General features: G+C 43.8%; 1 protein-coding gene across 1 annotated transcript in view; it reads left to right on the top strand.

Moving 5' to 3' along the window:
• The window catches only part of ADAM12 (ADAM metallopeptidase domain 12), a 189,041-nt gene that overhangs the window by 10,121 nt on the left and 160,379 nt on the right, over window positions 1-18,541 (top strand). Inside the window, exon 2 of the mRNA XM_058811008.1 lies at window positions 10,804-10,937. Within this exon, the coding sequence (XP_058666991.1) occupies window positions 10,804-10,937 (134 nt within the window). The remainder of the gene's footprint in view (window positions 1-10,803; window positions 10,938-18,541) is intronic.

The following is an 18,541-nucleotide window of genomic DNA, read 5'->3' as shown; positions in this document are numbered from 1 at the left end:
GGATTCCTTGCCCTTGCAGGTTGTACACAGCCAGGAACATCCCTCATTTCACTGTGTGAGGATTCCTTTCTGTGCAGGTTGTACACAGCCAGGAACATCCCTCATTTCACTGTGTGAGGATTCCATTCTGTGCAGGTCGTACACAGCCAGGAACATCCCTCATTTCACTGTGTGAGGATTCCTTTCTGTGCAGGTTGTACACAGCCAGGAACATCCCTCATTTCACTGTGTGAGGATTCCATTCTGTGCAGGTCGTACACAGCCAGGAACATCCCTCATTTCACTGTGTGAGGATTCCTTTCTGTGCAGGTTGTACACAGCCAGGAACATCCCTCATTTCACTGTGTGAGGATTCCATTCTGTGCAGGTCGTACACAGCCAGGAACATCCCTCATTTCACTGTGTGAGGATTCCTTGCCCTCGCTGAGGCAGGTTAGTAAATCACTGCAGAGAGGGATTGCACTGTACCTTTTGAAAGAGCAAGAGGAAAATGTATTTTGGAGAGTAATTTGAAGTTCACTCAGTGAAAGTAGCCTTTCATGAGGCTTTGGAGGGGAGGAGTTGGAGAGGAGCACTGGACCTGGATTTTCACGTAATTATGTGGACTCATTGCTGAGAAGTGAAGATATATTTAGTACCTTTTTCTCTGCCCTTGGAGCTGGGTGGATTCCTTGTGCTTGTAAAGCACAGGTTATTATTTCTCTGCCTCACTAAGTGTTTTTGGCTGGTACAGAAGGGTGCAAGGCTGAGTTCATAATCAAAAACAAAGATCTGTGGGGCTCTTTGGGGAAGAAGCAGCAATTTAGGAACAAGCAGATGTGTCCTGGTGTTGAGATGCCCCATCTTTCACTCTAGGAGCCTAGGAATACCTGTGGGAAAGGCACTGTGCAATCCTTGAGGATTTTCATCCTTTATGAGCCCTGTCCTGCCTGTTTGTACAAGGGGGGATGGTTGGGCCAATTGATATGGTGTGGATCAGGGCTTGGAAAAGAAGCAGGAAAAGAGGATTTGCAGCAGGAGGACAGAAGTTCTCCTAAGCTGCTGTGTCATGGACTTTCCAAAGCTCCTTTGGGTTGGAATCTTGCATTTCTGGCTTGTCCTCTTCTGTGAACTCCCAGCCCTGAGCTCTTCCATGGGGGGAACCTCTCAATGCTCCCCATGACCCACTGTGCTGGAATGCCCTTTCCTGCAGGGCTTCACTGCTTTATTTCTCTCTATTTTGAAATGTTCTCTTCTAGGGAAAAAAAAAAAAAAAAAAAAAGAAAAAAAAAAGACAACTCTGTCTTTGGACTGGTCCTGAATAGTAATTCCTCAGTCAAACATAACAGCATCCCAAATGAGGCTGGACAGCTGTTTCCCAAATATATCCCTGTACATATTCTGTACACATCATAAAGCTGGGTTTGGGTTATTTGAAACGTTCTGCAGGCTCCCTGCCCCCTCCTGCAGTCAATGGCAAATGTTGTTCTCCCAACTCCACTTGTCACATTCTGTTCTGGAGAACAGGGAGGATATTGAGATATACTGGCTTCTCTCCTTGACTGCATTTCAATATGTATTTTGTATAATGAGGGCCCAAATCCTTCTGCCATTACTTAGGCTTTAATCACACTGTGCTCTGCCCAGATTGCTTTAATCGCATTTGCATCAGCAGGAGTTGCTCTGTGATGAGCAATATTTCATCTGCAAACAGGGCAGACACATCTCAGGCACTCGAGGAGGAAGGAGCTGCCTGGCCAGGCTTTGTTGCAGCTCTCCACTGAGGGATGGTGCAGCATCCTGATTGGAGAAATAGATTTTCAGGAATTAGAAGGAACAAAGCTATTTTTATCGGTTGCTGTGGTTTTGTTTCTTTTTTTTTTTTTTTCTTGTGGTTTTTTTTTAAATTATTCTTATTATTGTGGATTTTTTTTTGTTGCAGGTTGGTTTTTGTTTGTTTGGGGTTTTTGGTGTTTTTTCAGGATTTTTTAGTGTTTTTTTTTTCTGTTTTTGGGTTTTTTGTGGGGTTTTTTTGTTTGTTTTTTTTTTTTTGTTTTTTTTTAGTTTGGTTGGGTTTTTTTTTGTTTTTTTGGTTTTTAGGGTTTTTTTTTTTTTGGGACCTGTCAAGTGTGATAGCTCCCTTTTAATTTTCTACTAAATGGCTTTTTGGCATGTGTTATCTGCTGAGGAACGCCCGGTGCAGAGCCATCATTTTGTACTTCAGCCATGACATTACTCTAGATGAGAACTGAAAAGTTATATAGATATTACACCAATATATAAACCATGTGTGTTAGGAAGACAAGTTCAGTTTTGAAATATTTGCCTTAGCTATGCTTTTCACTTTCAATCTGTGCCAAACATGTGCTTGAATGACTGATGGAGTCATATGGTTCCCTGAATAAAGCACTTTATTGTGCTCAGACTTGGAGCCTTCCAACAGTTGTATTACAGAAGCTTGAAGATTAAGATGATCCAACTGCTTAGGGGGTATGTCCCACAAGGAACATTTCAGTTTTTCTTTTCTTGTCCCCCCCACTTCTCTATTTTTTCTCTTTCTCCGTGCCATCAGTTTGTTCAGCTGCTGGGGCAGTGACACTGACCACAGAGAGTTTGGTGGAGCAGAGCAGCAAAGTCACCTCCAAATTTCAGCTTTCCCTGCCGTGTCCACATTGAGATGTTGAACACATGACATATTCCAGGCATTTTATGGGATTTCATGGGGGAGGGGGCAGAGGGCTGTTCCCTGTCACTGATTATTTCATCAGCAGAATCAGATTCAGGAAAGGAGTAACTGTGCGTGAGCAAGTGATGACAGGAGGTAGATCTGAGAATTATAAACCCCAAATATTGAAAGCCGTGTTTGTAATGCTGTTCAGTTAATGGGGATCAGGGAATCTCAACCCTCCATTCCTCATCCTGGAGCTGCCTGGGGATGCTGCAGAGCTTCATCTGCACAGACCCATCAGGCTGGAGACAGGATCTTTTTCCATTGGAAGCCAAAAGAACAGAAAATTAAATTCAGAAATGCATGGAGTCATCTTGCTGCTGCCTCCTCTCAGGCTCGTCAAAGACCTTTGCTGACTTCTCATGTTTGAAAAATTTTTGTACACGAGTTGTAATTTTTGCAGTGTGAGAAAAAGGCAAAATTCCAGCTCAAGAAGATCCATGGAATTATTTGCTTTCCAAGGGTTACTTGTGCTTAAATGCCTGAGGTCTTGGGTTTGGGAGTTTGGGAGAAGGGAGAAAACAAGTAAAACTTTGTGTGTAGTTTCTCCTTTTTTTTTAAGTCTTATTTTCCAAGCAGGCCATGAAAGGACTAATTTTCCTGGGTTTTGTAGAAATAATCAATGTACCCCTTAGAGGAGCAAAGGTTAGCTGGGAAGATAATTCATGATTTTGAACTAATAAAAACTTCACTGCAAGAGATAAGAGCTTTACTTATGCACAGTCAAATCTTGCCCAGGCTTTTGTGCTTATAAATAAAGGAGGGCAGAGTCTGGTGTTGTGCTGCCTTTGATGAGGCTGTGGAAGTGGGATAATGGGAAGCACCTTATCAATGTGGTAATTTTTGTCCTTTCTTTTGAGAGGGTGTCTGTGTCCTCAGCTGGTGGATGTAAAATTACATCAAAATTTTGATGTAAAATTTAAGCTGTTGCTTCTTTGACCCCGTACAAGTCTCAAGGCTGGCTTTGTTTAACCATTATGCATTGGAAATCTGGTACTGGTTTATTTTCTAGCATTTGCACATTTATTATGAGATATATTTACATTTTGTGGGGTTTTTTTTGTATTAGTGCCCAGGGAGGTTGTGGATTCCCATCCCTGGAAGTGTCCAAGGCCAGGCTGGAGCAGCCTGGGGCAGTGGAAGGTTCCTTGTCCATGGCAGGGATGGAATGGGCTGAGCTTTATGGTCCCTTCCAACCCAAACCACTTTGCAATTCTGTGATTTTATGAAGTACCAATTTGTTTTTCCTGTCTCAGGCACAACGGGCTCCGTTTTAGGTGGTTTCAGCAAGGCCTGTGCCTGGATAATGTTTAGCTTGGGTAAAGTTTTGGCTTTTGCTGGAAGGTGGAGTGAAATAGAGGACTGGAATCACACATCCCCAGACCTTGGCCACAGAGTTGGATAATTGACACTTCTTTTGGCATGATGTGATCTGACCCCTAATGTTGACAATTTCCATTTAAAGCAAGTTGGTTTTTATTTTCTTTTTGCTTTCCTTGATGGACAAGGGCTGGATGTGATCCTCTGTGCAATTCTAGACTGGAATCCTATCTCACTTTATGTGTAGGCACTTTATACTCCTGCCATCTCTAAATGTATCAGCGCTGGCAAGATAAATACCAAAAGGCATAGAGAGCTAAGGGACAATCAGGGGTCCTGTCACCTCTGGTTTTCTACATTATGTAAAATAATTCTTCTAGTTCCCTTCTTGTAATTCAGACTTTCCACTTCCCTGCTCTCCCTGGCAGCCTTTCCAAGCCACCAGCTCCAAGCTCAATTCGTCTTTTGTGAGTGCAGGTGAGGAGAAATGCCCCCAGCACTCCAGAAGTGCTTCTCCCACCAGCTCTCAGGATTAACCCGCATTTCTGGTGCTCCCTGCAAACACCTCTTTTGATGCAGCATTGTCAGTGTTATCCCCAGTACCATGGGTGGGTCATTCTGGTGGCACCTGCTTTGAGGAGCAGTGGTTAGAGCAGAAATCCTAATGATCCCTAAGGGTACAACCCTCCTGGGTTTAACCTTTTGTTCCAGCCTGCAAGTCATTGTGTTCTTTGTAGTATTCCTCTGTGCAGTCACATCCCACCTCTGAGCACTGGATTTCAGGAGGACTCTTGAGTAAAGGTTGCTGATAAAAATACAAACTGATCGTAATATATTTTCTTACTGAACTGTGGTAAAATCCTTCCCTTGCCTGGTTGTGGGTGCTGTGTTTGTGGGCAGCTTCCAGTTCTTACCCTGTTTCACTTCCATAAACTTCCCTGAACTTACCCTGTTTCACTTCCATAATTTCCTAAAGTTCCTAAGTTCACTTCCATCTTGAAGGACAAGACTTGGTCCTCCTCTCTTAGTGTGTAGGTGTGGGATTCACATTCTCTGAACCTGAGAGAAGCAATGAGAGAAGAGAATGATCAAAATCCTTATCTCATTTGCTGTGCCTGTGTTTGTGTACAAGTGGAATGCACTGTGGAAGATTGTTTACCTGAAGGAATTTTCTTGATTGGATTCTGATGTGTTTTCTTTTCTTGACCAATCTCTGAAAGCTCTTGGTCAGGAGACAGTCACAAGATCTTGTTCAGTTGAGTGCTTGGGTAGGTTCAGTTTAGATGAAGATTAATGTAGTGTAATATAGTATAGAATACATGCTCTAATAATAATGTAGTATCAAATATGTATATTTTATGTATTCAATAAAATTATGTATTTATTTATATATTTATATACAACATATAAAATATATATATTCATTATAGATTATATAAAATATATTTATATATATTATATATATATAGTATAAATATATGTGCTATAATATAATTATATAGTATAAAATATATACTATAATAATAATAGAGTATAAAATATATAGTATAGTAAATAATAAAGTAATTAATTAGCCTTGTGATATCATGGAGTCCTCCTCATCATTCCTCCTGCATGTTGGGGGCTCTGCTAATTCAATGTGTAAGCTTGGGAGTTTTGGATTTAAAACTTCTGGTTGGAATTTTTCTGGAGGTGGCAGAAGAATCATCCCAAAGGAGAGAAAAGCCTCTGATTGGGGGGGATAAAGCTCTTTACACCTGCTGGGCCCCCAGGCAGCAGTGCAGGCTCTGGGGGTACCTCAGGAACAAACCCAGAGGGTGAGTGCTGGGTGCAGCCAGGTGTAAATCCCTTCCTCCACAGCCAGGCCATGGATGCCACAAAGTGAGAGCTGAGCTGAGGAAGCTGAAGGAAATGAGGAGGGAAATGGATAAAGGATGTCCTTCCTGCCTTCCAGGGCATTGCCTGTGGCACGGAGCACTGCCATTAGCTGATTTCAGTTTGCAGAAAGATTACTCTGTCCCATTGTTCTCTTCAACCCAAAGGTTATTCCAGTGCTTTGGGTGTTTTGCTGCCGAGAAAAATGAGGACAGGCTGTGAGTTATCATTTAGAGTTGGTTTTTAGTAGGAAAGGTAACACAACGATAATTTAATTTAATCTTTTTTTTATTCCCCCACCTCTGTAATTTTCATAGCTCAGCGGTAAGTGCAGGGGGGAACGTGAGGGGTGTTTGGGGACAGTGTGAGCAGACAGAGCTCCAGTCTGGGATGGAAATGGACACCCCACAGCATCACTGGGCTTTTGTGGGACTCTTCTGTGGGGCTGTGTCAGTCCTGGAGCACCTGGTGACTGATGGAATCCTGGAGCCTCTCCTGTGAGGACAGGCTGAGGCTGGGAGAGCTCACCTGGAGAGGAGCAGCTCCAAGGACACCTCAGAGCCCCTTGCAGGGCCTGAAGGGGCTCCAGGAGAGCTGCAGAAGGACTGGGGACAAGGCCTGGAGGGACAGGACACAGGGAATGCTTTAAGCTGACAATGGGTAGATTCAGATGGGATATTGGGAAGGGATTCTTGGCTGTGAGGGTGAGGAGGGCCTAGGATGGAATTCCCAGAGCAGCTGTGGCTGCCCCTGGATCCCTGGCAGTGCCCAAGGCCAGGCTGGACATTGGGGCTGGGAGCACCTGGGACAGAGGAAGGTGTCCCTGCCATGGCAGGGGTGGGATGGGATGATTTGACAGTCTCTTCCCACCCAGACCATTGTGGGATTTTCTGACCCATGTTATTCCAGGTCTGTGTGGGACCAGAACAGGCCCAGCCCCAATGGAAGGAAGCTCAGCAGCACTTTTGGCTCTTGTGTAAATTCTGTAAATTTACAGAAGAGAGATGTGTGTTAGAGATGGATGTTGTTTATAAACCAGCCCAGGTCTGACTCCTGTCCTGCTCTGTGCTGGGGGGCACTGGCAGCAGGGTTGGGGTGTGCATTTAGTGGGACATGCACTATTTTCCTTGCACTTAATCCCATTTTATCCAGAGCTACTCAGCATTGGGTGCATTCACGTCTTTGTTTGTCATGAGGACAAATAAATGGCCCTGCCTCACTAAAAGCTTATTAATTTAAAGTAAATGCAAATCTGGAGAGGGTCTGGGTTGTTTCAGAGGCAGTGGCCGCTAAGCAAAGATGTCACATCACATACTCTGAGTTTATTTTGCACACAGCTTGGAGGAACTGAAATAGAAAGCAAAAAGATGAAAACCATTCTTAACTCCTTTGCCAACAGGCCCTTGTATGATACTGTGCAAAGCAGAAAAGTTGTAGAAGTACATGGCAGATGAAAAATACTTAAGCCACACAAAAGTCACTGACAGGTAACATCTACTCATCTCACTATTTGTACAAAGTAGCTTTTATATTACTGGGGGGAAAAAAAAGAGAATAAAGGGCGCTGCATCAGCTTGCGGGCTGCTTGTGGATCAAAAGCATTACCTTCAGTGCAGGCTGAAAATAGAAAACAGACACAACTGTGAAGGTTTTCATGTGAAAAAGTGGGAGACGAGCTTGCGTCAGGAAGAGCTGGACAGAATTTCACTGAAATGGAAAATAAGTAGGTGAGTGAGTAGGTGCATGTGACACAAAAGATAGGAAACCTGGGTCTAATCTAACTTTCTGCTCTTGCAGATGGCCTGATTTTCTTCTCCTCTCGTGCCACATTACAGAAGTTTCAATTCTCTGATTTCAATTATTACACTGTTTATACTGCTGTACTTCCAGGAGTCCCTGTAGGGAAGAGGCCTCATTATTAATGGAACACAAACAACTCTAATGGTTCAGCTTCAAAGAAACCCTCCTGAAAGTGGGGAAGGGAGGTGCAGAGTGGCAGAGAGGAAATTCCAGCAGGTCTGTGTGCATGAGGAGCTGCAGCCCTGGGAGCTGGGGGGAGGTTTTGGGTGATGGAAACCCTCCCTTGGTGCAGATGCTGGGCCCATCCCATGGCTACTTTCCCCAGGATGCTCTTTGGGACGTTGGGTTTGTGCTCAGGAGTGGGTCCCAGAACCAGCAGAAGGAAGCTGGGGGTGGGTTTTGGTCAGATATTGTGCTAGGAATGGGTGTAATGTCCCTGACTGGGATGGATTCCTTGGTGACTCCAGCTCAGGTGAGGGTCAAAGGCTCTCCAGGGTACCAGGAACTATCCCACCTTTGTACCCACCTGGTTTATCCCATTTTTTCCCCAAGTTTCCTGCACTATTTCTGCTTTATTTTTTTGGCCTGGCCCTCTCCTTACATTTTTTGTGGGTTTTTTCCCTCCTGATGTAGAATATTCCTCTCCCCATGTCTGTGTGCCATCGCTCAGTGGCCTTTCAGATCTCTCCTGCTCAGGATAAGTGTGGCTTGCTCTTCCAGGCTTCCCTTATTTTCTTAGTTTCTTAGATAAGACTATTTTCATAGATAAGACATAGATAAGACTACCCCCTATTCTTTGAATCAGGCTGCAGAAACCTATTTAAAGGAATTACCTATTTATCTTCCCCATCTTTTTTTTTTTTTAAATTTAAAGACTGGGTTAGAGTTTATTTATCAGCCATACAGGTCTCTTTATTTTGCAATCTTTCAGAAATATACCCATCCCATAAATATAATGAAATTTCATGAGAAAAACATTATTTGATATACAAAAGGCACTGTGCTGTGCTTCTATCACACTGAGGGCAGCTGGGAGTTAAGCAAGTGTACAATGCATGTGCCCAAATTATCTCCAGAATGAGGCCCAAAATTGGGCTGCACTGCTTCCTCTGCCTTCCACAGGAAGCTGTGATTTTTATCACACCCAATAATTTAAATAAAAACATTCAGATAAGCAGCCAAGTATCTGGCTCAGGGAGAGCAACTAGACAGAAATTGATCTTGTGTTTTATAAATGCTGTGGCTTCAGAAGATTTGCAAACCCTGAAGCTTGTCTGCTTTGTTTCCCCCCAAATAAATTATCTTTTCCAATAAAGATATAACTGCTGCCTATAAACCTGTCTTGATGTCTGTCTCCAGACTATCAACACTTCTGCACAATGAGCTTTTTCAGCAGATAAATAAGCACGCGTGGCAGATTAAATTTGCTCGTTGTAACCTTGCTTTGCTGTGCACCACGAGCATCACTTCATCGGGATGGAAGAGAAGGAGGAGTGGCAAAACTGAACCACACTTTGTGTGGATTTTCCTCCCTTCTCCCATTATATTTTTATAGCTGCTGCACTTCCAGAGCAGGCTGTCTGTTTAGGGAATAACCCATCTGTGCACAAATGCTGATCCCCTCCCTTTTTTCTGCTGTTTTGGGTAATGCTGGGAAGTTCATGCTCTGCAGAATGGTCAGGGAAGGCCCATGGAGGAGTATCAGAGAGGCTTTGATGTTTTCTGAAATCACCATGGGAGCTCCAAGGTAGACAGACAACACATCCATGGGAGGATAAGGATCCTCCAAGGGCTCTGAAAACCTGGATCTCATGACACTTGCAGAATGCAAACCCTACAAAATATTAGAAGGGCCTGAGCCATTTAATTTGTGTGGTTGAGATTGCTCAAGTGGGCCAAGGAGAAAGGCGAGCAGGGCTGGAGCCAAACTTTTCTCATTTTGCTGAGATATGCTTCATAAATTGCTGTTCAGAGCAGGGAGCTTCCTGCCTGATAATGAGAATAAAGGCTTGGAGTTCTGTCTGGACCCTCCCAGGCTGATGAGATGGTGTCTCATGTGCCTCCCCAGGGGACAACCAAATCTTGGGCCAGCTTTGGATCATCTCTTCTAAGGGCTGACACCGTGTCCTCCCAGCCCTCAATCACTTGGGCTGCATTAAAGGGGTGTAAGAACTCTGTAACAAACAACTTTCCTCTCTCCAGTGTATTTTATCTTTTTGTCTTGTGAGGTAGTTTTTTGTTTGGTTTTTTTGGGGGGTTTTGTTTTGATTTTAGTGGGTTTTTTTGTTGTTGTTCGTTTTTTGGTGTGTTTTAGGTCAAGTGTTGTATTTTTAAAAGCACGTTGAAAAATACCAGATTTTATTTCTGCTCACATTGCCTTAGCCATAATGACAGTACAGATGTTTTTAAGCTAAACCTAACAGTGATTAAATGGGGGTAATTCTGCTCAGAATATGACTCTTCATCCATCCTTCATGAGAGCATTAGGTGAGCACAGAGAGTGTGGCAAACCCCAGCAGAGTTTTGACTGTCCTGTGGCACCTGGAGACCATCCCTGTCTCCTCTTTGATTTATTCTCATTTATTTTTCCAGCTCTTGTCCTGGGATATTAGTTTAAGGGCTCTGCCTGGACAGGCACAATGCCATTAATGTGTTTAGGGAGAGGAAAGCCACTTGATAAATGCTGCATGCAAACAGCTTTTTGACCTGGTGGTATGAATGGAACTCATCTGCCTGTGGAGGAGTAGAGTGTTATTTCAATGAGTTTATCTTCTCTTTCTCTCCAAGACCTTTTTTCCCCACTAATGAGGTTGTTCATCCTCTATGATGTTATCCTTGCACCCTGATATCTCTACTCTTAATGTGCAGTCTTTGTCTTCTGCTGCCACCATCTAATCCCCTCCAACTCCTCTGAACCCCTCTGATTCCACAGGTTCCCTCTGAAATTCCTGTAGATTTTGACTCAGACATTCCAAGTTTCACGTTTAATCCTTTTCCTGAATGATTTCCTTTTGAATGTGCTGCCAAGCCCCTCAAGCACCAACGTTCCCCTTGCCAGGTGCTCTTCCCAGCTAACCTGAGGTGCCTCTCCCTGTCCTTAGGTGACAATGTGGGCAGCAAGGAGGAGTCCCCAAGGATGCAGGTGTCAAAGGAAAACTCCAAAGATTATGAGATAACAATTCCCTTCCTTCTGAATGGAGAGCAGTGGAGACCAGTGCATGGCATTTATTCAAAGGTCAGTCTTCATTTTGCCTATTTGTTTATTCTGAGGTGTGTAACAATTTAAAGGCTGTTGGGGGAATTTAATGCACTTTCACCCTATAAGAGTGTTTTTTATAACATCGTTGCCACATATCTGAAATTGCTGCCTGTTTAAATTTAAGAAATGGATAAGGGTTTTGGTTGAAATTAATACCTTTTTCCTGCAGAGATGCATTATTCTTTCTGATGGCAGAAAGGAAAGTTTAAAGTGAAATAATAGCAATTTAATTGCTTGAGATTCTGTCATGCAACAGCAAAATGAAAACTGAGGGAGGGGCAAGCACACTAAAAAGGTTTGTTTGGTAAATACAGTCTGACAGCAAGGAATTTAGGGACCAATGGAAATAATGCTGTGCTGGCTGCAGCCTGAGGCATTATCTGGGCTTAATTATCCCATGGGAGACCCCCAGATTCCATCCCTGTGCTGGGCTGGGACTGAGGCTCTCCCTTCACACTCTGCTTCCCCTTCCCTAACCAGGGCAGGATCTGCCCCTGGCTCTGAGGTTGTTTCCCCCTCTTGACAGGCCCTGATAAGCTTTGCTCCTTTTTTCCCCCCCAGACATTTGTGAACGATATAGGAAGATGCACTTAGGAAAAAATGGCTGGGTTTTATCTCCTTCTTGAAGTATGAAGACAGTTTGTTGTTTATTGTCACCAAATGTAGCCTGGGAATCTCTTACCCAACCTTTTAACTCAGGTCCAGTTTGATTCCAGCTCAGTTTTTATGTCGTTCTTTGAATTATCTTAATGGAGAAGGGAAATAGTAAGGTTTTTAAGTAGTTTAAAAAAAAAAAAGAGGGAGGAAAAAAACCAAGCAAAAGCAATTCAAAAAGCCCAGAGAGCCAATTAGAAACAGCTTTTCTTGCTGGATTGGGAAAGTATTCCATGGAGAAATCCTGACTACTGCCACTGCTTGCAGGACGTGGCTTTGGATCACATTGCTGATTGACACAAGTAGGTGTGAAAAGATATTTCCAAACAAGGGCTCTGACTTTCACAAAAAGCTTGTCCAGATTAAAATTGTTCCTTCTTCTCCTCTGTCCCTTCCTAAATAGGAGAGAAGGGCCAGGCCCACTTCTGAATCTGTGCAGTGATGAAAGGGATATCAGAGTGGGTGCAGAATGGCTTATCTTGGGGAGATAACACAGATGGCTTGGTCCTAGATGTATGTGCAACTCTATTTTTAGATTATTTAATTAGAAACAGGCATTCTCCATATAGAGAGAGGCCTTTTAGCTACTCACTGGAGCTCTCTGAGAGAGTTACAACCCAGTATCACTCTGTGAGTAATGATAATGTGATTTATATCGTTAATTTGTTTCCCAGAATTACTTTCAGTTTAAGATGAACACTAGAAAAGATTTGTGGCTTGGTAGAAAGATCCACGTGCTGTATCAGCACTTTTTTTTCTTCCCTTTGAATACTTCTTTTCCACGGAAACTTATAAATTAAATACACAAAAGTGCACATCAGGCTGTGGGAAGAACAACAGCTTCAGTGGTGGAGGAAAAGAGTAATGAATAGCTTGTCACATAAATATTGATCAAAAGCACAAAAGTTAAATACTGCTGTATTTGATGGCTAAGTGGGATCTATTGTTCTTCAACTCGTTTCAAAGTGTTTCTCTGTTTTGTTTAATTGTATATGAAGTCAAAAAAAGTATGTACTTGTAAGAGGGGAATGGTATTGCAATAGGATATATGGTAAAATAAATAATGGAGTGGCTATAAAAATGCCAAGAGATTAAAGTTATTTGTGTACAGATAATTGCCTGGCAATGATGGCCCCATTCCCCAATCCTTTAACTGTAAATACTCCTGCTTAACAATTAGTCCCTGGAAAAGCACACTCATCATTTAGTGCAGCCTTCTCTCCCATCTTGGAGATAAAACTGTTCTTTTATTTACCCCAGGAGTCACTGCAGTATCTGTTGGAATCTCTCACTTGGAATCTGTCAGCAGTGATTATTAAGCTAATGACTTTCTCGTTGAGGGCCCATACACTGTGCAAAAAATGTGAGATAATTCACACAGCCTAATGGTACAAGCACACAGGACTGCTCAGCAGCAGTGAGGAAATTCCATTTCCTGAGGGGAAAAAAAGAAAAATTGCCTATCTCTAACCAGATTTTATTTTAATACACTTGGGATGTGCTTTTTCAAGGACATCTCGTGATTTAGGTGTTTAGGTATAAACTTATGAAAGTTTAAATTAGTGACAGGCAAACCCCAGTGTTAAATACAGATATGTAATTAAATTATATTTAAAGAATTTGGGGGTTTCCAAGTGTAAATTAAGGGTTTTGTGTCTGGAGAGAGCTCATCATTTACTGGGCAGGTCATTTTTTCTCTCCACCTTCCCCAGCTCAAGTCAAAGCTCTGTGAAACCAAGGCCAGGATTTCATGGTGGCACCATTTCAGAAATGTTGTTGCTTTTTTCCTGTTTTAAAGATGCCTGTGCTGATGCCAACACGTTATGTAGAATCATGGAATCCTTTAGGCTGGAAAATACCCCCAAGATCATGGAGTCCAGCCTTTGGGCACCACCTTATCCAATAAACCACAGCCCTGGGTGCCAGATCCAGTCATTTCTTTAGGGCTCAGGGATGGAGAACTCCAATACTGCCCTGGGGAAGCCTCATCCCATTCTTACACACTCTTTCAGTGAAAAATTACTTCCTAATATTCAACCTGAGCACAACTTGGGGCCTTTTCCCCTTGGCCCATCAGCATCCCGGATAGGGAAGAACATTTGAAAAATAAAATATAGATACTTAAGAGAAGCTGCTATGGAAATACCTCAATTTGTACAACTGTGTGATGCTGTTTGTTTAGTTGGGGTTCATTTCTCCTGGCACCTTCTTTTGTTTTTCAATTCAGAAAATACATAATTTTCAGTGGGAATATTTTAGTGGTACCTAATGCTTCTATTTACTGGATATAATATTCACTTGCCAACCTTAGTGGCTGCTATTTTGGGTGTCCTGTTGTGGAGAAAATGCTGCATTGGGGGCCGTGTGGCAGCAGGATCGGGCCCTCGAGGGTTGTGCAACATCACCCTGGGCTTCAAACAATGGCTGCCCATATTCCCTGCAGATGTGATTTCCTCCTTCCCTGAAATTCTGTGTGCATTTCAGCATGTGTTGATAGGTCACTATACATTAGAGCTCCAGTTGTCCTTCCGCTTCTCTTTTTTCATGTGCTCAGCACTTTGCGTTCTGTGTTGATTGCCACCCCCCACCTCAGCGCTCGCTTTAAGCACACAAGGGTTGGGTTCTATTTTTCTTAAATATTTCTAAGGTTTGAACAAAGTGGTTTCATTTTTTATTATTTAAGTGCAGCAAAAAAACCCCCTCCCTTCCCCCCCACATATTTCCAGCTGAATATTTTTCTTCCAAACTTGGCTTGCGATTCACAAATCAAGCCAAGTTTGATGAGAGTTTGGGTAAGTGATGTTTTAGTACACAGAACACTTTAGGGAAGATTTTTTTGAAGACCATCTGTTTGGCTTCAGCTTTTATCCTCACACCCTGTTAGGGACACAGAGGGCTTGGTGTGTGCCAGATGCCTGCAGCACAGGAGCTCTGGGTCAGGTAATATCAGTGGTGTTATTCCAGAGCCTCATCCCTCCTCCTGGGGAGACAGGCAGGCGATGTTTCATGTGGGCATTGAGGGCCTTTTAGCTCCATTTCTGTGCTTTAAAGGAATTTAGGAACCAGTGGAAATAATGTGGGGAAATGCTGCCAGGCATGGAAAGGCTGCAGTGCCCAGTATGGCATTGCCCTGGGCTGGCACTCATGTTCCCAGAGGGACACAGATTAGTGGAGCTGGCTTTGGACCCAGGGTTTGGTCCAGGTTGTAAAATGCATGAAGTTCCTGAGAAGTGGAAAGTGTTTTGGGAGGGTTTGATCGGCTATGGTGTGATCAGCTATGCAGGTAAACCCAGAGGGCTCAGGTGGGGCAGCAGTCACTCAGGTGTGGGGTTTTCTCTGCTCCTGTCTGTGTAGGACCTGCCATCCCATTGCTGGCCCCTGCAAGGACTCAAAGAGAGTCAGGACCAAGTGCTTTGGAAGATTTAATCCTCTCAATTTTCTAAAAGAACATGGGCAAGTTAGGTGCACCTTTCCTTTCTGGGGGATATTTTGCACATTATGATGAGTGTGGATATTTTGTAATCCTGATCTCTGTACCTGTATAAGTGCAAAATTAGCCTGTGGGTGCTCCAGTCAGGATACAGCTGCCATTCATAAAAGTAACTGGGCAGGTATTTGAGGATCTGCAGCCTGGAGCTCAGTGTGGTTCCTAAAAAACTCTTTGAGAAGCTGGAAAGCTCTGAGATGCTTGAACTTGGTTTGAGTTTGCAAGTTGCCAGCCCAAGTTGCTTTCAAATGATGGATTTTGATTTTTGATGTTCAGTCTGGGGGACATGTGAATCAATGAGCAAATTTTGCTGTGTGACTTCTTTAAAATAATTGACTGTGGGGAAGTAGCTGTGCACAACCTACCTGGGTCACTGGGTTAGACCCTTAATCCACCTGGGTCACTGTGAGCCTCACAGGGCTCTTAAAATACTGTCACTGACCTCAATATATAAACATGGATTGGAAAATCCTCCTCTCCCCACCTTGCAGAGGGTGAGACCTCTCATTCTGTGGCTCCCCACGCCCCAAGAGATTGGGGTTGTGTTGGAGTTAGGGACAAGCAGAGGAAAAGAAATAAAGGTGCTCATAGTGGGCAGAGAGGATGGCAAGACCTGCAGGACATTTCCAGCTCTCACTCCACCACCAGTGACTTGGAAATGCAAATAAATCAGAAATTCCTCTCCCCTCTGGGCAGGGGGCAGTGGATTCAGGGATCAGTACCACTGCTTTGCCAAGCTGGAGTGTTCAAGGCCAGACTCTGAACTCGTGTGAATCTGTTTCCTTCCCTTGCCCGGGCTGGAATAAATCAGGGCTGCAAATTGAAATCTTAAAGAAGGGTTTTTAAAAAAAAGGGAGAAAGAAAGATGAGAAGGCACAGTTCCTTTTCTTGTAGCAACACTCTTTTTTTCTTTCTTGGTGTTATGTTATGCTTTGAATATAAACTCTAGCAATGAAATGCGAAGATAAAGATGAAAGCCAGCTATAAAATATATATTTAGACCATATTTCTTCTGGTTTTTAAGTGTGCACTTGTCACAGCTCTAAGATTGTGCATGTGAAGTGGCAGAGGATTACCATTTCCTGCTGCTTAGCATGCACTGCATCTCCCTGTGCTCCTGAGGATGCAGCTTCTGCATCCCTGCCTGCCCCATTCCCGAGCGTTGTGCCATGGATTGTACTCAGGAGCAAACATCAGAATCTTGGTTATTAGTGTGGAATTTTGGGCTCTGATTACGTGAATGTCAGTGTGAAATTCTCTGCTACCTATAAAAGTATCATCAGCTCTGACAGTTGTTGGTTATCTTTATGATTCGCCAGATTTATCACACCCATTGGGTGTTACACTGATGCTTTTCACCTTTTTGCATTTTTTTTATGCCTTCACTCCAAGGTCCTAGTTCAACGCCTACTAAAATTGGGATTTTTTTTTTTGTCATTGAGATAAAATGCCATTGGCAAGAAGAGAAAATAACTTTAAATTTGTTAAAAAGCCACTGTAATAATGCTGGAGATTCAGGAACACACTGGGAGTTGCAAAGGGGCAAAGGCAGTGATACCCAGGGTGTTATTCAGAGTTTTGGTCTCCACACCAGTCCCAGATTTATTAGGAACTTATAGGGGCATCCCACAGACTCACAGAATCCTGGAATGGTTTGAGTTGGAAAGGACACCAAAGTTTGTATTTAGGGACACCTTCCACCATCCCAGGCTGCTCCAGGGCTCCTGCCAGGGCTCCAGGGGCAGCCACAGCTCCCAGGGCAGGTCCCTGTGCTGGTTCCCATTTCAGGGCAGGTCCCTGTGCTGGTTCCCATTTCAGGGCAGGTCCCTGTGCTGGTTCCCATTTCAGGGCAGGTCCCTGTGCTGGTTCCCATTTCAGGGCAGGTCCCTGTGCTGGTTCCCATTTCCCCTCTTTGCTGCACCTCCTGTGTGGCTCTCCCAGGCTCTGATACACAGCTGAGGGGCTCGCTCTGTCAGATAATTTAGAGCTCAGTGTTTTCAAGAGCAAACCCATTCAAGTTTGTTTCACAACTGGCATAGCCTTCGTGCAAGTGATAATTGTTTATATTCCCTTCAACCGAGCCTCCTGCTGTTCCTTTTCATTTGAAATAATTACCAAAGTTTAGACTTCCAGACAATTTTATTAAGGGGCATCATACAGTGCTGCTTAAGCAAGGCTTTGAAGGCTGAGAGGACAGCTTTCATAGCTCTTTTACATGGTTGTTTTACATATCTTGAGAGAGAGAGGCATAACCAGAATTTATAGTGCTCTCCATATTTTTTATGACTCATGAGCATCGACTATAAGAGGCAGAGCTGTGCTCTCTGCACGAGCTGTGTCATCAGCTGGGAATGCAGCTTGGCACAGGCAGAGGAACAGCACTAATCCTCCACAACCTTCCCTGGGAGATCCTCTCCTTGAGCCTTTAATTAATAACCTGGAAGTCATTAATTTAATAGCCTGGTAAACAATCTGATATTTCTTTTGCTTTTTCTTTTACACATACTCCTGCCTTGTAGGGCCACTCTGAGCAGTAATTAGTGCAAATATGCTCTATTAGTTAATAACTCTTGTGTGTTTGTTTAATTTGGAAGCAGCAGAAGTTTTGCATGGACACAATCAGGGGAGGGAGTGTGGCACCTCCTCTGGCAGTCAGGGAATTTCTGTGTCCCAGGGAGCCAAAGCAGCTCAAACTCTCACCTTACCTCGTCCAGGAGGAGGAAAACAGGTTCCCTTCCTCCCAGCCAACCTCATTTAGCCATTAATCCATCTGATAATTTAATTCATGCAATTTTCAGAAGTGCTGGTAGGTGTGTCCTGGTTCCAGGGACTTGCTGGAGCTCACACAGCAGCTCTGGTGCTGAGAAATTCCTGGAGCTGGGACCACCAATGAAAACTTGGTGCTGGTGATTGAGTGGGGAAAATTCTTTTCTGTGTCTGCACTGAATCAGTGCCCTGGTTCCAGCTAGATACACGAGGATTCATTTCCTGCCTGAGCCACTTGGGCATACTGGGAAGTGTGAAGCAACTGGGATTCATCCCAGAAAAAAAGCCCATTGCATTTTTAGCTAAGTGATACAGCGTGTTAGGCTTGCAGAGCTCTGTGTGAGCGTTCATGCTCAGGTATTATTGGAAGTGCTGGGTGTTTTAAAGAACAGAAAATGGAGAGTTTTGTAGGAACAAACCACCAGACACCTCCTGCTCTCCCTGGGGGTTTGCAGCCTTCCATGGGGCGAAACTCCCCTTCCCCAGCTCCTGTCAGGCTGGGCTGCTGGAGGAATTCTGTCATACTTGGCCAGGGGAGATGTGCAGTGATATCATGGGGGGGAGCTGTGCCTCTCTCCCCGTACCAGGGGCTCTGCAGAGGGTGTGCTGGGGACCCACCAGCTATGAGGTAGCGTCTCAGATCCCAGCCCCAGCCATCCTTCAAAAGCTGATG

The sequence above is a fragment of the Ammospiza caudacuta genome, chromosome 9 (assembly GCF_027887145.1).
Source record: "Ammospiza caudacuta isolate bAmmCau1 chromosome 9, bAmmCau1.pri, whole genome shotgun sequence".
Lineage (NCBI taxonomy): Eukaryota > Metazoa > Chordata > Aves > Passeriformes > Passerellidae > Ammospiza > Ammospiza caudacuta.
Note: the sequence above shows the minus strand (reverse complement) of the source record. Positions and strands in the feature narration are given on the sequence as shown.